This window comes from Coffea arabica, chromosome 10e (assembly GCF_036785885.1).
Source record: "Coffea arabica cultivar ET-39 chromosome 10e, Coffea Arabica ET-39 HiFi, whole genome shotgun sequence".
NCBI lineage: Eukaryota > Viridiplantae > Streptophyta > Magnoliopsida > Gentianales > Rubiaceae > Coffea > Coffea arabica.
The window spans coordinates 14,975,410-14,997,870 of NC_092328.1; the positions used below are offsets into that span (position 1 = coordinate 14,975,410).

General features: G+C 35.0%; 2 protein-coding genes across 2 annotated transcripts; both read left to right on the forward strand.

Annotated features, from left to right (window-relative positions):
- The first annotated feature begins 2,914 nt into the window (after positions 1–2,914).
- On the forward strand, positions 2,915–4,509 carry LOC140015125 (uncharacterized). The gene is made up of 3 exons (XM_072067018.1): positions 2,915–3,407; positions 3,600–3,694; positions 3,838–4,509. The coding sequence occupies exons 1-3, from the start codon at positions 2,915–2,917 to the stop codon at positions 4,507–4,509; spliced, it is 1,260 nt and encodes a 419-aa protein (XP_071923119.1).
- A 36-nt stretch (positions 4,510–4,545) lies between these two features.
- Positions 4,546–20,574, forward strand: LOC113711334 (uncharacterized). Its single transcript, XM_027234498.1, has 2 exons — positions 4,546–5,209; positions 20,312–20,574. The coding sequence occupies exons 1-2, from the start codon at positions 4,546–4,548 to the stop codon at positions 20,572–20,574; spliced, it is 927 nt and encodes a 308-aa protein (XP_027090299.1).
- Positions 20,575–22,461: the final 1,887 nt, after the last annotated feature.

The following is a 22,461-nucleotide window of genomic DNA, read 5'->3' on the forward strand; positions in this document are numbered from 1 at the left end:
TAAAAATATGAGTTGTCACATCCTTCCCCCCTTAAAAGAATTTCATCCTCAAAATTCTCACATTTGCACGCATAAACTTGATGTTACAAGATATTCTCCAATTCTAAAATGGTCTTTCCTTACTCATAGTACTACCACAAACTTACCTAAAGGGAAAATCTTACCACATAAACGCTAAACTAACATGCTAAGGAAGTTTAACAAAGATATCAAAAGGTGCAGGGTAATATAAGCTTAAAGACCCAAATTTAAAGTGAAACCGGTAACTATGAAACTTGGTTACTACCTCTACTGGTTCTTGAAATCAACACAGTACACTGGCCACTTACTATCTTCTCTAATCGAACTGCCATCCTTCATTATTAACCACAAATAAAGAATTCTTGTCCAAATCCAAGAACAAGGTGCAAAAATTGAATCACAGATAGGAATTTAACTCCAAACAATCACATATGTTTAATATCACTAATCAAAATATTAGGTAGCAAGTTCACTGTTTCTAACGGAAATACAACTTATATATAAATCTTTCACTGTACATAGCCTAATAAATACAGCTATATCAAATAAAACATCAATAGTTGCTAACTTTAACTATTGCTGCATTTTATCCTCAAGAAATTCATTTATCTTGGACAGTTCCTTATTTGATGTCCAAGTTGGTCGCATTTGAAACACACACCAGTTTTTGAATGACATAATCCCGTATGAATTTTATTACAGAATTCACCCTTAGCGACTACGCATTTCTTCTTGAAGGGTCCATTCTTTCTTTTCCCCTTCTCTTTATCCTTCATAGCGAGTTCATCTTCACTAATTGCTTTACGTTTCCTTTCAGTATCGTGAGAACTTCTTTCACCCCTTCTAACTTCATTACTAGGAAGGTCTTGAGGTACTACTTGACTAGGTGAATACCCCAATTCAAACTTATCCCGTACCTCGTCTGAGATCTCTTTGTATTTCTTTTCCAATTCCATGTTCTTGTATAGCAGCTCAATTTTCTCCGCATATTCCTGTATCCATCGTCCTTTCCAATAGTCAGCCAATTTCTTTTGTAATTCTACCTCCATTCGAAAGATGTCTATTTCCTTATGCATCTCTTTCAAATTTGTCATATCACTAATCTCCTTAAGGTCAAATGATGTCCTGTCAAGAAAATCAAAGGATCAAAATAAATAACTAATCACACTTGGAAACTATAGCCGTATAACTCTTCCATCCTTTTGCTTACAGGTCACCTAAAACATAAATCCTAGATATTTCTACCTAGATAAACAAGAAATTTAAATACAAGTACTTACTCCTATTTTTTAATCCTTCTATAAAGATTACTATCATCGCTTACACATATAATAAGATATAGAATCATATTCCTTAAAGTAGAAGTTCCGGGCCCTAACTCATTTTCCATTATACACTCACTTATAAACTCGTTGAAAAAGAAATTATAACTTCTTCGTCTCACTAATGATTGGTATCATCCTCTATCAAGACGTCAATCCTAATTTTGTCAAAATTCGTATATAAGAATGGAACCCATATCCGCCGCTCGACAATGCTAATACAGGTGGCTCAATCAAACACTTTTTCCAACCAAAACTCGCACTTATTGAACTTAGTAAAAGTTAGTGCTCTCTCTCAGGGTTTGCAAAATTATTCTCAGGTGTCTTTCATGATTTTCTTGAGACTTAAAGTATACCAATATATCGTCTATAAATATCATCACAAATTGGCCCAGATACGACTTAAAGATTCGATGCATCAAGTCCATAAATGCTACTGGCGCATTAGGTAACCCAAAAGGCATAACTGCAAATTCAAAGTGCCCAATGATGGAACCAGGGGGGCAGAGGGGGGGCCATAAGTTTTGAAAATTTTAATTTATAATATGTAAATATGTATGTAAAATAAAATTGGCCCTCCCTTTAATTTTTATAATTTTAGTTTATATTATGAGAGTTGATATATATATATATATATGAATTAGTCATCTTTGAATTAATTTTTTTCTTCAAAAAAAGTTATTTATTTTTTATTGTATTAATTATTTAACTTTCAAAAATTAAACATATAATTTGATGTTCCGTAGTAAATTGACCCAATGTGATGTATTAGAATAAAAAGATCCAATTCATAATTGTTAATGGGCTAAAACAAAAATAATTATTTTATTGGCCCATATACAAATATATAACTTAGCCCAATGGATACAAGATTTAAAAAAAATTATTTTATCTTTACTATTCTAAGAAAAGCTTACAAAGTAAGCTACTTGCCTACTTCTCTGATACGCGGATCAAAAAGGAAAATGTGGGTCACTTTTCATTTCTTTCTTTCTTTCACGGTGGTACTTGGTAGTTGGTAGACAAAAGTAAAGTGAAAAGAGCAAACTGCAAAGAGGACAGGAGAACTGGAGACGAATACAACAAAGGTTCAAAGAAGATTCATCAAAGGTGTCGCGTGATTGGTTTGGACCGTTTGGTGGCTTCCGTGGTTTGGTCACTTGGTGCTAGAAAGTAGAATCCAATAAATTGACGTGAAGTGGCTCCATTCTTTGGTACCTGTATTAAACCTTTTCCTTTTTATAATTAATTTATTATGAAATTTAATCTTTTCCTCTTTCCAATTATCTTATGCTCTTGTAAAATACATTTCTAGTATCAAAATTGTGATATTATACTATATTTGTAGTATATTTTTCTCAAGAAAAATAATTTGACATGTATAAAGTATTTTATTGTTTAATAAGTGAGTAACATTTAAAATTGTGATTCCATACTCTATTTGTGGTTCAAAGAAATAGTAATATAATGAATATATAATTTGGCATATATATAATTTATTATGATAATTTGCTAGAGTTGTAGATAACTTATGAAATGTGAATTAAATTCAGGTTTGAAATTTATTCTCCATGGGTAAGTCAACAACAATTGATGCATTTTTTAAAAGAAAAATTATTGAAGATCAAAAGCACAAGGAGAGTGATGCTACTCCATCCTCTATTCTTAGTGAGAGTTTGGTTGTTGAACCTCCCAAAAAAGTTCAAAGAGTTGAACTTGAAAAGATTGATATTGCTTCTTTGGAGCGTGATCCCGGAAAACGTCCACCTATATGGAGTTATCCTCTTAATCAACAAGATGAAATTCGTCAAGCTTATATCAATTGGGGGCCATATCAAGTTAAGCTTAAAAATTACCCTTCAAGTGGTTCAAAAAAACATGTTCGTCATTTTTGTAGCTCTTGGTTTGAATTGTTTCCATCTTGGCTTGAATATTCTCCATCAATTGATGCTACTTTTTGTCTTTCATGCTATCTATTTAGTAAGCCGAATGGACGAGTTGAATTAAGTGCATTTGTTCTTGGTGGCTTTAACAATTGGAAGAAGGTCAATAATGGAGATAATTGTGCTTTCTTATGACATGTGGGGAAAAGTCCTAACTCATTTCACAGAATTGCGGTAAAAGCATGCAATGATTTGATGAATGCTTCTCAACACATTGGAACTTTCATTAAGAAACAAAGTTTTGAGCAAGTTGAGATTAATCGATTAAGGCTTCAAGTTTCAATTGATGTAGTGTGATGGCTTGCATTTCAAGGTTGTGCCTTTCGAGGACAAGATGAGAGTGAAAAATCTCTTAATCGTGGAAACTTTCATCAACTTATTAAGTTGTTGGCTTCTTATAATGATAAGGTAATAATGATTTTCTTCCAGCTTTGCATTCTTTCTTGAATTTATATAATATCCATGCTTGAAAGAAATCTTTTTAGTTCATAATATGCTTCCATTTATTTATTATCTTTATAAAATTATAATTATGCTCTATTAATGGATAGGTTGCAAATGTTGTTCAAGAAAATGCTCCATCCAATGCCTCCTATACATCTCCTGAAATTCAAAAGGAGATTCTTTATATATTTTCCAGTAAGGTTAGAAAAGAAATTTGCCAAGAGATTGGAAATTCAAAATTTTGCATTGTAGTTGATGAAGCTCGTGACGAGTCCAAAAGAGAGCAAATGGCTCTTGTTTTGAGATATGTAGAAAAGGAAGGATGCATCCGTGAATGGTTTTTTGGTGTTATTCATGTCCGTGATACTGTGGCTTTAGCTTTGAAGGAAGCTATTTTTTCTACTCTCTCTCAACATAATTTGGCCATTCATAACATTCGTGGACAATGGTATGATGGAGCTAGTAATATGAGAGGTGAATGGAATGGCTTGCAAGCTTTAATTTGCCATGAATGTCCATATGCCTATTACATTCGTTGTTTGGCCCATAGGCTTCAACTTGCTTTAGTTGCAACTTCTAGAGAAGTAGCTTCTGTTCACCAGTTCTTCTCCAATTTAGTTTTCATTATTAACATTGTTACTGCATCTAGCAAACGTAATGATGAATTAAAGGAGGCTCAAGCAATTGAAGTTGCTACTAAGATTGCTAATGGTGAACTTGAAACTGGAAGGGGGCTTAATCAAATTGGCGCTTTAAAACGAGCTGGAGATACTCGTTAGGGTTCTCATTTGGATTCTATTTCTAGTTTACTGAAAATGTTCAATGCTACTTGTGTGGTTTTAAGTAACATTGCAGCAGATGGATGTTCATACTCTCAATGTGGAGATGCAAATTTTGCTTTGAATCAGTTGTTATCCTTTGAGTTTGTTTTCACTTTGCATCTTATGAAAGACATTATGGAAATTATTCATCTTCTTTGTATAGCATTGCAAAGTAAATCTCAAGACATTTTGAATGCAATGCATCTTGTCTCAAGCACAACAAAGCTACTGAAGAATTTTCGAGATTCGGGATGGGATGATTTCTTGGTGAAAGTTAAATTATTTTGCCAGCAACATCAAATTGATATCCCGGATATGAATGCTCAATATATTGAAAGACGTGGTAGATCTCGAAGTCATCATGATGAGATTAGTGTGGAGCATTATTATCGAGTGGATCTATTTCTTGCAACAATTGATTATCAATTGCAAGAGTTACATAGCAGGTTTAATGATCATGCCGTGGAATTGCTTGTTTTGAGCACTGCTTTAGATCCTAGAAATGGATTTATGCTGTTGAAGATTGATGATATTTGTAATCTTGCAGAGAAGTTCTATCCGAATGATTTTATGGAGCAAGAACTGGTACGTCTAAGAATAGAACTTCAACATTTTGAGCTTGACATTCCAAATCATCCTGAATTGCAAGAATTATCTGGTATTCATGAGTTATGTCAAGGCTTGGTGAAAACAAGAAAATCAGTGATATATCCTCTTATTGACAGATTGATTAGACTTGTTCTTACTCTTCTTGTATCAACTGCAACTACAGAGCGGGCATTTTCAATTATGAAAATAATCAAGACAAAGCTCCGAAACAAGATGGAAGATAATTTCTTGAATGATTGTCTAACTGTGTATATAGAAAAGGAAGTTGCTGAAAAATTTAGCAATGATTCAATCATAGATGAATTTAGTTCTATGAAAGAGCGTAGATTTCAATTTACTTCTAAGAAAAGATGTTGAAATTTCAAAGTATGTTAATATAACTTTTATCTTTTTTCAATTGAAAATAGTTACATTTATATTACATGGTTATATATATATATATATATATATATATATATATATATATATATTGCATAGATGACATATTGGAGAGCATCTTCTCATAATGTGTAAATTGGATGGTTTGTGATATTATAAAATATTTAATCAAAGGTTATCTTTTTTGTTAATTTTTGTTATGACTGTAACGCATATTTATGAATAGACATACCTTTATAATTAAATTTAATATTTGATATTTTTAGATGTCATATATTTAAATAGAAGAAAATTATTTTGAACATAATATATTAAGATAATTTTATGAGGAAAAAAATTTTGGCCTCCCAAAAAAAAAAATCCTGGCTCCGTCAATGAAGGTGCCCATATCTCAAATTAAAAGCGGTCCTAGGCACATCCGCTTTTAGAATTCTCAACTGGTAATAGTCTTGTCTCAAATCTAACTTGAAAATACCTCGGCCCCCTAGCAACTGATCAAATAATTCATCTATGTGAGGCAAAGGGTATGTGTTTTTAATGGTCACATCATAACCCTTAATTGTTAGGCTTATTAAATCTGTCAAAAATTTCCTCTCACCAACCCAAATCTCATAATTTCTATAAACCTTATTAACAATTAGGCACTGGTTCCCCGTAGGAGTCTTAATTTTCAAATCAAAAGAGTAAGAAATCACACTTTCCATCTATACTATTTATGAAGTTAGAGTCCACGAATGAATAGGTTGCCTCGGGATCAATTAAAACTCTAGATAGACGTTCAAGAACATCAATTATGCGGTTAAGAGCTGAAACCACTTGGTCATTTCTCTCAATCCTAGGGTTTTGGTATAGATCAATCGCTGATCCCTCATCTCTCTCGGAAGTGCGAGTTGCCAAAACCTACATCCATGACCCCATCCACGTTCTCGTCGATCCATGTAGCAAGAATATAAACATATAATTAAAAGAGAGAAAATAAATATAGAAATTTAAAACATATGCAAGTTCCAAAAACACTTGAAATAAAAGCGTAATTCTTTACATAAACTAAAAATCATACTATAAGTCAAGAGTTCACAAAACAAATCTAGAAGATCAAGTATAGGATATTGGTATTCAATTGTTTCAAAATATAGGGATACATACAACAAAATACAAAAGGCCTCAAAGCAAAGATCACCCTTTCTAAGTCCTTAGCAAAAGTCAAAAAGATCAGGAGATCACTAATATAAGTGAACTGAGCTAATAGACCCCAATTATCCTTGACAAAACTACCAAAGTAGAAAACTACTAGATTAATGGTTAGTAGAGTCAAAAGTCTCGGCTATTTCAGTAGGTTCAACTTCATCTTCAACACTAGGGTTGCGCTTTCCTATCCCTCATCGAATATTTTGCTATCAACCACTTATTCAACCAAGGTAACACACTCACCCATCATTCCTTCTGTCCGGTCTCTTATTTCATGTACTACCATAGCAAGTCGGCGCTTAGCCTCCTGAAGCTGCTCATGAAGAGCCTCTGCTCTATTTTGCTCTTCGAGTACATTCGTCTCCAACTCATGAATCCTAACGGTCTGTGCGTCCACAGTCGCTTTCAATTCTCGATTATCCTCTTGAGCTATCCTATTCACATTAGATGACTATCTCCAATCATCGATTACCGATAGCACCACACAGTTAGAGTATAAGTAAGTCCTCTAACAATTGCATGAAGGCCTAGCTCGACGAGCTAGATTCCACTGCCAAAGAGGGCCCCAAGCCTCTTTTGATAACGAATCACTGGAAGGCGTCTCAGAGATGACTCATTCCCACCATTTCTTTCCATAACTTACAATTACAATTAGAAACTTAGACAGATCCAGGTACACTTAATAAACTAGATCCTAATGCTTTATACTATCACATATACTTTTCACAAGATCAAGACTCCTAATTGTCCAAACTAATTCAAACCTAAGCTCTGATACCAACTGTGACGCCCTCACCTCTCCCTAAGGCGAACCCTAAGGTATCAGCGAGACGCCTGCCCAACTCTCGTCAGGGCTCACGCATTTATTCAAGCTTAAAAGGAATCCACAAGTCAACCATAGATTTAGGATTTAAGAAATACTTCAAATGTACAAGCCACAACTCCTAAGGCTACCATTTATAATTACAAACCAAAATATCCAAATATAACAAAATTTACACTTTAAAAGTCTCCAATGTCATACACAAGATTTACTAGCTTCGACCAAAAGTTGCTATTCTAAAGTCCTCAACTTCCACCTCCCAAAACCTGTTAAGGAAAACAAATTTGGAGTGAGCTAACGCTCAGTGAGCCCAAGAAAAGTAGGCAACAAGCAGGTACATCTAGCAATAATAACATATAAATACAAAGGCAGCCATAATATTCATGTAAAATCACAAAAGGAATTAAAAACACAATCAATGAAAGATACGAGAGCTCTCAGGAGCTAAATTCACACTGCTTCATCGATAATCTTGATCCATAATTTCCAAGTGTTGACACTCCGTCAATCGAGCAAGTAACAAGTCCGTAGAACCCCACTTTTCACCAATTTTCGTCGATCGTTACACCCCCTACCGGATCCAAACGTCAAAAGTTTTGATATTACTCGAGTATATCGAGGCAACTAAAGTATATGAGCCCAAGGTTCACCTAAATCTTCAACCAAACCCATACTGGCTTGAGTTGAATGGCTAGTCACTGGGTTTTGGGCGTCCTCACAAGTATGAGTGGTCGATGAGACAATGCTCAAATCGACTTAAAATCGATCATAATATTGAGTCAGGATAAGAAGCACCTCCCACCCGAATAGGGTGTGGTACATGCTACCACTCAATACTTACGATTACAAGCACGTTCCAGTACAAGTTCAAGTCACGCAATTTCATATACAAGTAGTAAGTATTCAAGAGGGAGAGGACAATGGCGATAAAGTACACCCTTGCCTCGGCAAGTTCATAAATCATGACAATTGCACGTAACACTTGTACACATATCATTTCAATTATAGTAAATGAAACATGCACTTGACACTCACTAATTTCCAAAATCAAGCAAGCAATTAAATCCTTTAGTTCTCCGCACCAGAATTCCTTTCGAAATCCTCTTGAGCATCTGAAAAAATATTAACCAACTATCACTCATGGATACCCTAGGCCACTTAGCATTCAAGGAAGAAAATGCATTTGCTTAGAACTTAGGACAATGCCTCAAAAGAGTTTTAATCCATCGAAAACTGAGATTCAAAATGAAGATTTAAAGTCACAAGAGAACTTGTATCATCCATGAAATCAAGTTTAAAATATACTATCAATCTCAAAAGGAAGTTGGAAGTTCTTAAAAGTTCATTTTGTTGGAAACCAGAAATTTCCAGCTTTATACGACAACACTTGAAAAATCATATTTTGAGTTTCGTAAGTCCAAAAATTGGAAATTTTATGCCGTTGGAAACTAGATTCAAAGTACTAAAACTTTCCAGAAGACACTTTTTCCAGATTCCAATCAGAAATCATTCAAATCTCAGCTCAAACTTGCTATTTCATTGAAACAGGGCAGGAACAGTTTTGATTTTCAGTAAAGTTTGAAAATTCGGTAAAATTCACAGGAATTGAATTAGCCTCTGAAATCTATAAGACATAAAGAACATCAATTCAAGTTCAAACAAAATAAGCAAAACTCAATTCAGATTTTCCAACACCAAGATACAACAGTTTTAAGAAAACTGGTTTTTGCAACCTGTTCCGCGGATTTTTAGTCACAAATCTTCGACACAGTTTCGAAGTCAGGCCATAACTAATGCTACACAAGTCCAAATTGGGAATGGTTTATGGAGTTGAAAACTAGATTCAAAATACTATAAATCATTAGAATAAATTATGTTCAAATTCTTTTCACAAGAGGGACGAAATTGAGCCACAAGATGCAGTTGTATGATTTTCTCGGGTAAACAGTAGAAGCAGATCAGTCCAATTTGCTGGTTCGCTACAGTTCACACAAAACGAATTAGCAGAGGAATTTTAAACCATTAGAAAGCACTTGGTGTCTAGTTTCAAATGCCACAAACTGCACTTGATTTCGACTCTTGTACAAAAATTTATGTGTGGTCAATGATACCATGGTCGGCCATCTGAACCAGTTTTCCAGATTTACTTCTTTTTGCAAAACTCAAATTTTACCCAATCAATTGAAACGATTTTTGAGAGATAGTTTTTGCACACATAATACAACATATAACAAGCATTTTTACAGCCATTTGAGTAACAAAATTCGAAATCAAACCAAGGAGATAAACCAGCAAAATTTCGGCAGCACCTTCCCCCTTCATCTTCAAGTTTCTTTCCAACTTTCAAGCCAACAACCAAGCCATAAACCACAAGAATACAACCAAACAAGTAAGAATCCTCAAGTCCTCTACCTAGAAGTTCACCTCAAGGCTACTATTAAATCAAGAAAAACAAGGAGTTCCTCAAATCCTCTAGCTTAGTTTTGGGTTAGGGTTTCCAAATTGCCATGCAAATAACCCATAACCACCACTAACTCTTGTATAAAATTGAAGATCAAGAGGGGTGAAACTTGTTACCTCTTCAAAGCCTCTTGAACCCTAGTTGGAGCCAAGCTTTGCACCAACAATCCACCAAGAACTCACCACAAGATGGAAGATTCCTTCAAGTTAGATCAACTACTAAAGGTTTTGAGGATTTTGTATGAATCTTGGAGCAAGATTGGTGGGTAAAAATTGGAGCTTTTCTCCCTTCTTCTTGAGCTAGAGTGTTCGGCCACTTAGAGAGAGAAAATGAGAGGAGATGAAGATGAATTGTGATGTGAGGTTGAGTGAAAAGTTAACTTTTGGTGGTTGAGAAGGTCAACCATTAATGGTGGTTCAATAGTGTCATGCACTACCAATTTCCTTCTTGATTGCAACATTTAAATACTAATCTTCCAAAGTAGTTCCTCTTGCACCACTAATACTCATTCTTACCAGTCTACAATTAATTCTCCAAATCTCCAATTAGTCGCGCTGGTGCAACTTTTGAAAAATTTTGACGCGTAAACGATAAAAATATAATTTAAGTAAAATTAATGCTAAAATAATAAAATTACATAACATCAATGCAAATAATTTTAAAATAGGCTAAATTAAGAATAAAAATATGAGTTCTCACATGTATACCCCGTGCTCGCCAGTTGTTAACAGGGAAATGAGAGTGACTGAAAAGTCACACATCTTGGTTATTGATTCCCCTCTTTTAGCAATTTTGTCCATGTACTTTTAAACTACTAATGCTGCATGATAAATCCACACCAAAGGGGGTTTTTTCCAACAAAAATAAAAGGAAAGAACAAACTATAATGTAGTGTGGCAAAAAAGTGGAATGCAATTATTCAACTATCATATGTTTAAGCGCATTTAATTTTACTTAATCATTGAAATGGTTGGCAACAATTTTTGTTTTTCTTTCCCAGTCGTGAAAGATAGGATATTCAAATTCAGAGGGGTGGCAATTGGGTCGAGTTTGGGTTGGCGGGTCAGGTTGAGACCCAGGTATAACAGAAAACCCGCTGACCCGAACCTGACCCACCAACCCGAAACGGGTCAGGATACTTGACACGAACCCGAAAATTTCGGGTTGGCGGTTTGGCTGGTCGACCCGAAACTTAATTTTATTTTTTTAATTTATCACTGTAATTTTTAATAAAATCAATTTCTGACAAAATTAATTACATAATCAAGTAATAAAAATTTAAATAAATAATTCCAAACCAAATCTAAATTAAATTAAATACCGAAAAAGTGTTTTATCCCAAACCAAATATAAAATAAATTAAAACAGTATAAAAAGTAAAAAATAATATAATATATTATTTGTTCAAATATAATAATTTCAACTTCACACAAGTTAAATAAATTCATTTAGGATTAAGTAATTAATGCCTTTGAAAAAAAGAATAACTTAGTTTAGTTAGATAAAATAATTTTTATGTTTATTAAATTATTTTTAATTGGTAAACGGGTCATATCAGGTTATCCACGGGTTGACCCGAAATCGACCTATTTTCTTTTCGGGTTCATCGGGTTCGACCCGATTCTGACCCTAACCCTCGAAACCTCAACCCAAACCCATTAATTTCGTGTTAGGTTCGTGTCGTGTTTTCGGATCGTGTCGAAAATTGCCACCCCTACAAATTCATGCGACACATGTGGCCTCAACTAAACTGCCAATTGCATACTACTTTGGTTAGCTCAAACTGTGTTCTTGATTATAAACCTTGAAGTGAAACTTACAAAACAACCTTTAATATCAAACTTATTTTTGAAAGAAAGGCCAAACAAATAAGACACAGATATTTTTTATTTTCGTTTTGAACTTGATGCACAAAGTGTTAGTGATTATCGTGGGATGGAATGGAAGGCTGTGAGTAGAAATAATGAAAAAGATAGCGATGAAGGTGATGGGAAATTAATGTAGGTGAAATTAATATTTTCCATATTGCTAGGTTGATGGGCCATGTTGGTCCAGATGAATCAATCAATCACACGTTCGGATCAAGTATCATTCCCTTTTCTATAATGTCCTAAAAAGATCGAAAGGTTTACTGGAAACTTGTACTTTATTCAAATTATAAAGGTATTTTTAAATTAAACAAAAAAGCTTAAATAAGTTGTAGAGTAAATGGTATGAAACATCTCTAAACCATTTAAAATTACATGATTTAGTCACTTGACTTTTTTTTCAGCTAAGAAGGTCACTCTTTTATTTTTTTTCCCTTTTGAACATAAATTTTTTGTTATTCCATTGAATTCAGGCATTGGACCTAACAACAATTAGGCTAAAAAGTTTAAGGTAATGATGCATGGTTGATACTAAACTTTGTTAGATGCACGAATAAAAGATTATATCCTATATTGATTCGAGAGATGCAAAAAGAACGGTTAATATATAAATAAGGGTCCGAAACCTAATAATTTAAATTTTTGGGTTAAAATTGGGTTCCTAACTTATATATTGGGTTTTTTGATGGGTTCTCTCGAAATTTTTCTCTCTAATAAGTGGTATCAGAGCCTCTTGTTGCGAGACTAGGTTATACATGAGTAAGTGGATTATTCTCAGAGTTGGACTAGTGAAAATTCTCTTCTTAGTGGTAGATCGAAGAACCAAAGAGTTTGGCTGGTATTGAATCAAGTGCACTATGGAGGGTTGGCAAGAGCTCGAAATCCAGTTTGGATGTTAAAGAAGAGTAGGTCCATGATTAGAAGAAAAGTGACCTTACGTGTTAATGTAGACTTACGTTGAGTATTAAAGTGGGTTCGGAGAAGGGTTTGTAAACTTGGTTTAGAAAAAAAAAGGTGATTTTAGGTATTAAAGTGGATTTGCGTTGAATACTAAAATGGGTTCTTCTAGAAAATGTGACCTTACGTGTTAATGTGAATTTGTGTTGAGTATTAAAGTGGACTCGTTAAAGAGTTTGTAAACTTAGTTGGGTTTGGAGAAGTGTTTGTAAACTTAGTTTAATGTGAGCGATTACTCATGAAGCTCTCTAACAAATGGTATCAAAATTTCTGGTTGCGAGACTAGACTACTCATGGGCAAATGGATTCTTTTCAGAATTAGACCGGTGAAATACTCTTCTTAGTAGTGGATCAAAGTACTAAAGAGTTTGGTTGGTGTTGAATTAGATGCGCCATGGAGGGTTGGCAAGAATCCGAAATCTAGTTTAGATGTTGAAAAAGAGTGGGTCCATGATTAGAAGAAAAGATGACCTTACGTTTTAATGTGAATTTGTGTTGACTATTAAAGTAGGATCGAAGAATAGTTTGTGAACTTTAGTTTGGAAGAAAAAGTGACCTTAGGTGTTAAAGTGGATTTGCGTTGAGTATTAAAGTGGGTTCCTCTAGAAAAGGTGATCTTCTATATTAATGTGGGTTGGCATTGAGTATTAACGTGGATTCGGAGAAGAGCCTATAAACTTAGTTGGGCTCGGAGAAGAACTTGTAAACTTAGTTTAACGTGAGCACTCATGCAGAGGGAGATTATTAGTTTTATGAGTAAAAGAATTATATCCCATATTGGTTCGAGAGCGGTTAATATGTAAATAAGGTTCTAAGACCTAATAGTTTAAACTTTTAGATCAGAATTGAGTTCCTGACTTATATATTGAACTCTTTGATTGATCTCTCGAGATTTTTCTCCCTAACAAACTTGACGGCAACTATTAAAAAAATGTTTACTTTGTGACTTTTTGTGTCATTAGCTCTAATATGAAAAACACATCCCCATTGTTCGAGGGATTTTTTAATCTATAGGGCCTCACATAATTGAATTATTAGGCTAAAATGAAACAAAAAATTTTTTTGTTTGCATTATTTTAGGATTTACAGGTGTCCTTAGACCACAGAATAATATATGATATAATCCTCGTTGTCATTAGTGTGACGCCCCCACTTTCTCCAAGGGCGAATCCAAGGGTATCGGCGGGACGCCTGCCTAACTCGTGCCAGGACTCAAAAACTTAAAGCAATAAAAGCTAGATGGACCAGAAGATTACTATTCATAATATATATACATTGGCTACATTGGCCAAAGAGTGCTATTTACATCCTCAAAAATAGATATCCAGACTACCACAATACCCTATGATAATAACCAAAAACAGAAAATAGACCCGAAAAGGATTTTTATACAGATCACCAAAACAAGAAGAAACACTTTAAATGTCCATCTAAGACAATCGAAAACTATCTATACTAGTGGTAGTGCCAAAAGGGTCCCCTGCGTCGTCCCCTGTTAAGAAAAACAAAGGGAAAGGGGTAAGCTATAGGCTTAGTAAGTAAACAGGAGTAAAAACATAATTTTCACATTAAAACGAACAATTACATCACAAAGAGGTCAAATTGAAAGTACAAAATAACAATACAAGTTAAGGATACAGGTTGGGTCCAAAGCCAAATCATGTGCCACGTGTGACCTCCTGTCGACCCCAAATAATGGTCCGTAGAACTCCACTTATACTCCCACCGTACACCTTATCACCCTCACTGGCTAGTCATCCCACGAAATGACTCGAGTAAACGAAACGAAATTGAACTTGATTCACAAGTTCGGTTCACAAACTTGGTTCACAAACTTGGTTCACAGAACCACAAACTTGGTGACCTTAAGGCTAGGTTGGACTGGCTTCGACCAAGCCCCTGCCGACTCGAATAATCCATCTAGGTCTTGAGATCGGGCCCCACAAAAGTCACCCCGAACTACAAGTTCGAGGGGTTCAACACCAAAATAAGTCATATATACACATCTCATAAAAAAGCACAAGTGCAAATTAGGGTTTAGATCGAGTGTGATCAAGTACACCCTCGCCTAAGTACCCTCTCATCCACGCCAAAGAACATAAGTAAGGTATACACAAAAACGGCCTGAATACTTATACAAAACACAAAGTTAGCACAAGGGCGAAAATCACTTCGCGTGTGATAGCTAGTAGGCCCTACCGGCTCCGTCTAACTCACCACCGTCTGTCATAGAAGGTTGCACCACATTATTACACAAACCACTACTAAAGTGCATAAATCAAGCAAAACGGCAAAACGGGCACATGCACGCGCGGAAACGGCAAACGAAAACGGAAACGGCCAGCAAACGGAAACGGGCAGATTTGGCACTTAGAACTGTTTTGATCAATTTTCAGGCTACAGTTATCAGATCGAGGTGCATGAGATACCGTTGTGAAGCTAAGAAGAAGGGCTACAACTTTCATGAAGACACCTCAAGCCAGATCTCAATGGGACTAGGACAAAAATGCACAAGACAGTCCCAGCCGTTTCAATTCAGGTTACCGAGCAGGCCCTGTTTGAACGACTATAACTCATGACTCAGAGATCAGAATCAAGAAATTCTAGAGGCGTTGGAAAACTCATTTATAAGGCTATAACTTTTGTGTTTTGACCAAAAGCTGAATCAGTACAGAGCATAAGGAAAAATGGCTCCAAAGTTCCTGTCAGAACTGTCCAACTTCAAAGGCAGTTCTGACACCCGATTTTGTTTTGGGTATAACTAGAGCTACGGAACTCGGATTTGGACGCACTTTATACCGTTTTGAAGTTGAAACAAATATCTACAAGTCTTATACCTCAACACCCAGTTCCTTCGTTATTAATGTGAACTGAGCACGGTCAGAAGCAAAATCAAGAAACGTAGCACAATTCAGAGTTTAGAACAGAAGCGAGGGTTTTGACCATAACTCAGGCTACACAGATCCGTTTGACCTGAAATTTTGCATGCACAACAAGAACTTAAGAAGCTACAACTTTCATGTTTTGGGAAAACCCTGAATCAGTACGTAGCACAAAGAAAAACGTAGCCAAAGTTCAGATTCTGGGCTGCCTTGTTTTCCAGTTTAACCGGTTTCGCACGTCGCAAACGCATGGTCCGTTGCTATGGTTCTCATGCAAGTTTTCTAACCAACTTCATACCAAACAAACACACATAAGCCACCTCCTATTTGCCCTACAAGAAAACCGAAATTTCTTTTCCAAATTAATCCCAAAACTTACCAAACACTAACCATAATATAGATTCTAATCTCACTAACTCTAACTACTTCAAAACTTAACCAAATCAACTAAGGAAAGCATAAAGTAAGAAGCCTTAATTCTTTCTAACCTTGACTGAAATTTCAGCAATATTACCATCAAAATAAATCATGAAATTACTCTATAATCATCATATATTCACCATAAAAAGTTCCAACCACAACAAAAGCATCACTTCACATGGTTTCAAGACTTAATCACCAAGAGTTAACTTCCAAATAAGATGATTTACCTTCAATCAAGCCTTGTTGATGATCAAACCTCAACAATCACGTGCTCAAGTTGCTACCATAGGCTCCAAAACCAAGATGGATGGCTAGAGGTTGATAAACTTTGAAGGAATTTTCTTTTCTCCCTTGCTCTCAATCTCGGCTCTCTCTCTCTCTTTTTCCTTTGATGTTTAGTTGGTTAATAACTTAGATTTCTCTTGTATGTTCTAGACCATGATATAAATCAAGACCACTAAAGATATTTTCCACCTAACCAATCATATAAAAGATGGTATTTTACTTCCTAGCCTTTACCACTTTATTTTAGCTTTCTCACACTCTTGCCCACAAACATTTAAAAATCTTTCAATTAACTCCATAAGTTACAAACTTAATCTAATCTAAAACACTTAACCACACTTAGTTACTTCACTAATCACCCTCCTATATTAATCACCTATACTTAATCATACCTTATCCTACATAAAAGCAATTTAATAACAACCTTTTTGTCATAGGCAAAATTAGGGTTTAAACCCAACTTAGAATTTCTAATAGATTATAACACTAGAGATTTTGCTAGTTTAGGGATAAAATGGATCAGATCCTATACTTACCTGTACGAAAACACACACTAGCATAACTACAACTCGAACTTATGATTAATACAAAAACTAGGGTTTCAATTCCTAACCCAAATTAGGGTTTTCTAATTAGCCCTAAAACCCAATTTTACCGCACAAATAATTCACCTCACCTACTATCATACTTAAGGACTAACCGGGGTCTCACAATTAGGATCACTGGTGTTAATTTCTAAAAATCTCAAAAAACGATTTGCCACTATGATTCTTTTAAAACTATTACCCAAGTTAAAATAACCACGTCAGCCTTAACATTCACCTGCAACTATTATTTAAAGAAGATTTTCTCTTTTAATTAAATAAAAAACTTTCTTCTAATTCAAGCTCCAAACAGAATTACCAACTCACTAAGTTTCCCGAATCCAATATTATAAAAATTAAGACCCTATTCGGCATTACAGTTTTTTGTCAAATTTGTCTGCTACAAGTTTTTTAAAAACTTTACCTACAGTAATCACAAAAAACTTCTCAAAGTTTTTAAACTGTACATTTCAAAATATTAAAAAATTTACACACTTCAAAATTTTTTTTTAAAATTTCTACAGTAAAGTTTTAGAGAAACACCCAAAAAACTCACTTACCAAACGGGGCCTAAAACCGGAAAGTGATTGACAACAACAAAAATGTGTCTTAAATCAACAAACATTATATTCATGCGATATTTTTATCCAAAATAAAAAAGATCCGTCCAATCAACATGATAGGTCTTGACAAAGTAAGAATGGATAAAAACAACAATATTCAATCTTCTCAAAAACATACTCATATAGATTATGTGACGACCCCACTTCCCCCTAAGGCGAACCAGAGGGTTGGCGGGCCGTCTGCCCAGCTCTCGCCAGGACTCACGCACGCACACTAACCCGAAACCTTCCGAAGAATAACCTAATCTATTACAAAACAACTTTTCCCAAATAGGATCATCCTTAAATCTACATTAACTTCAGAGATAGCAGTGATAAAAATAACCAGTCGAGGCTCTTAAACGTCCCACGTGCTACGTACCCAAGATATAAAGTCGTACCAATCCGGAGATAAAATACATAAATCCCAAAAACAAACTTACAAACCAAGTAACCGAATTAGGGTTTACACATTTTCCAGCTTCAAGTGGCAATCAAAAACAAAAGTACATAATTCAAGTTGAAGCATAATACAACCCACACAATAGCCGTAATTCTCCATTACATCCAAAAGAAAAGAAGCATAAGTAAGTTCAAGGCTTTCAGTTTCCCGAACCTGTCAAGGAAAAACAAATAAACGTGGGGTGAGCTAAAGCTCAGTGGTGCCCCAAAAACATGCAATCAATTAAAACAATTAACACGTATTGATTCGACTGAAGTAAACAAATAGGGAGGCGATAATACCCAAGTGTACCTTAGACTGGTCGAGGGATTCACCCAACGACGTTACGTCCAGCACTTATATTATTATTATAGACTGGTCGAGGGATTCACCCAACAACTTTACGTCCAGCACTTGATTCATTATTATAGACTGGTCGAGGGATCCACCCAACGACTTTACATCCAGCACTTGATTTACTATTATAGACTGGTCGAGGGATCCACCCAACGACTTTACGTCCAGCACTTGAATTCACTAAAAAAAAATGTTTTTCACAAGTCACCACTCGAACGGCTAGTGCGATAAAGTACACACAGCTCACTTCAATGGATCAGAAACCAACTTTTCAACTTATCACATATCAAGTCAAGAAGGTGCTTTAAGCAGGTAAGCATAGAACAGGCAGGGACACTCACCAGGAGTGAAGTTCAAATGTCAAATTGGGAATCGAATTCCGCTTCCTCGCAATATCCTAGATTATCAAATATTGAAACTATAAGCTTCTATTCAGTCTTTAGGCTCAAACACATTGAGGTTTATCTAATATATTGCTAGTTTACTTTCCCGTAGTAATTTCAAAAACCAAGCAAATTTTTCAACTCAACTTTCGGCTATCACATAAGAAATTCCAGCATTTATATAATAACATTTTTGGTTCCATCTTCCAATATATCAAGTATTTCATTGCTATACAACTTACACCATTTAAAGCTTACAACTCTTTTGTATTTCTAAACTATTATATTCCAAGGGAAAAATAAAATAAATTCCAGAAACCAATTACACTTTCAAAACAACTAAAATTTCTGGTTCAACCTTGCGGCTTCCAAAGTTTTTCCAGCAACCAATCTACTTTAGTTCAAATTTTCCCTCGGCTTGATCATGGTTTTAGGTACTCAATTTCAGCGTTTAAACACTTAGCTAACTATTAAAATTTTCTACTTCAAAACCTGATTCATACAGCAACTAAAATTATCCAGAAAATTCCAGAAATCTGTCCAACTAGCCACGGTTAAACATGCATGGAGGAACTCTCTGTTTTCATTTTATTTCTTGGGTTAAAACATGCTTTTAAACTCTCAATTCCCTCATGCAAATTCTTAGCTAGAAAATAAACGTTTCTAGCTCAGAAATAGAGTTCAAACAACAACCATTGGCATCAAAATTTTCTAAAATATTTTTATTTTTTTTTTTTCCTGCTTGGCTCGGATGACATGCTTGGGCAGATTGCCCCTTTTTATTTTTATTTTTTTTTTCTGGTTTATCTAACTAATTAGTTGCATGCAGAGCCTAATTAACTGGTTATTAACCTTCTAACCATGGTTATAAGTTTAAACAACAATCATTAAACCAATTTAGGCTGCAACAGATCAAGCTAAACTCTCGGCAGCTCCAACACTTGCACATAACAGAAATTCTGTTCTTAAAATTCCCATTCGAGTGCCTAACATCAACATGCATGTCCCTAGATGGCTTAACCTTATTGTTGTTGAGTAGTTAAACACTTAATCAAACTCAAATTGTCGTAGGACACCAGAAATAATGCTACATTTCTAAACCAGCTACTCGGCAGAATTGTTTAGCCCCAAGACAGAATTTTTTTTTGTATGCTATACCCACATCATCCGAATGCACAAATCCACATGCATGGTATTAATCTTCAAGTTTTCATTCGGCTAAGTACACTTAGATGCTCAGATTGTCCCAGAAAATTGAAAATAAAACTGCATTATCGGCTCAACTTCTCGGCAGAAGCATCAACATCCAAAACAGAAATTTTCTAATGGCTTAATCTCATTCATCCGACTGTACCATAGTACATGCATGCCCCTAGATAGCTCAAACTATCTCTGATTAGTCATAAAATGAATCCAGAAATTACCTCACAGCAAGCTAAGCTCACGCAAGAAAATCTGGAAAATTTCTGCTCCCTCTCGGCTCTCACGCACACTGGTTGGTCCTGGTTCGATTTGCAGCTGGAAATGGTGTTGTGGTGAAGATGGTTGCAGCTGGGAAATGTTGGTCTGAAGTGAACGAAAATGGTGATGATCAGCAGCTCCTCCGACTTCCACTTGCTCTCCCTGGTTTCACTCCAACTCACGCCAGAACCAAAAACATTCAATCCTGCGGTTTCCTTTCTTCCACTCGGCTGCAGAGTGCAGCTCGGTCTCTCTCTCGCTCTCTCGGTTTATCGACACTAGCAAGGCAGAGTGAAATGCAGTTGTGGTTTGAGATGTGAAGTGGAAAGGGAATGAAGAGGGTGCCGTGGTTTTGAGAGGTGTTTGTGGTTAGAATTGGTTAAGTGTGGAGATGGTTTACGTATGGAATTGGAGAGAACGGGATTGGACAATTTGGGCGGTGATGGAAATGTTGTCAGAAGGGGTGTTTGGCCGTGCATGGTGATGGTTGTGGTGTAGTGGGGATTTGTGGATTGTGAAGGGCATTTTGGTCCTTTCACTTTGCTCCCTAACCTCAACTAAAATCTCAATTCTAACTTAATTCCAACAATTATCCCCAAGTGTGATTTTAAGGCCTAATTATACACTAGTATACTTGAACCGTTTTTATCGAATATTTATCGATTACAATTTAATATTAAGGTTCCTAGTAAATCCTAACATTCTTACTTTATTAACTAAACTATAAAAATCAAGTTTGACCTTAATATAACTTTAACATTCTTGATATTCATTAGCTCAAACCTTATTAACACTTAAGGTTAGCAACTAATTGGAGTTAGTCATTGGAATTTAAATAATTTGTTTTAAGATAGTAAGGTTATCGACTCAAGTGTCATTAATTAAGCATAAAGGAATTTATTTTTAAAGCGTAAACTTACTATAACTCAAGAGTTATTACTTTAGTATAGCAATACCGAATAATTCAATATTGGGCACCATCATATTATTTGTTACATAAAAATTATCTTTACACTTTATTTCAAAACAATTAATTACAATACTAGAATTCAAAGAAATTAATTGTTAAATCAATGAAATAATTTACCATCGAAATATAAGTTTAATGTAACAAAACTAAGAAGTTTAATAGTTTCGCACAATTCTTTTATTTTGCACATAACGTTTATTTATACGTACTTATTTAAAAACAATTAGATTTAGTGCTAAAATTTATTAAAGAATTAAAATGCAAATGAAATATGCACTGATATTTATATGTGTATTTTCAGGGTTCTCACAGATTAATTGTGAACAATATAAATTGATTAATAAGTCATTGTGCTAAGTAAAATAATCTCAAAATTTACCTATTTATCAACCAGAGTATATTAATCAGAACTACAGAGTAAAATCAACTAAAATACAAATTAAGTGGTTGATATGAAGTATTGAATTTAAGCATCAATCGCTTCAACATGTTGATTCATCTATCCAATACACAATAACAAAAGGGAATCAGAACTACTACTTACCTATGAAATAACCATCAGAAGAAAAACTACATAACTTGAAATTACATTAAAATTAGTAACCCGTAATACCGACAAGGTGTATAAAGATTGAAAAGTAGAGGAATCTTGCAAAATCCAGCCAATTTGGCTACACCATTTGGTTCAATAATCTTACCATAATTCACAACTTTTGCATATATGTCGTGAATTCAATAATGATAGTGTATACACTATCAATGTATATAAGATTTAGTCAAAATGTTGGAGAGGTAGACAAACAGCAGGTAGAAAGAGGACCTGTAAGACGTGTTCATTTTTTCATGCGAAGTATTTGCAATGCTGTCCAAGATGACTTTAGCTTGGGTCTCAAGTAATAGTTTTAGAAAAGTTTTAAATGGGCATATGGTTTTTTTGGGGAAGTGTTATCATGGAAGTTAAGTCACTAAAGCAAAGACTTTTTCAGCATGCGTTTAATTTTCTAGAGAATGTGTTCATCAGGACAAGTCAAAATTTGCAATAAGGTCTGTGACGATCCCACCTCCCCCTAGGGCGTGCCTAGGGTTTAGCGAGTCGCCTGCCCAACTCTCGTCAGGACTCGCTCACTCTTAATAAATAAAATAAGATATAATCTCAAGAATAAGTGAAATAACAGTTCCCAAACTTGGAACGTGTACTTACATTCATATTTATCCCAAAATTCATACAATCCCAAAT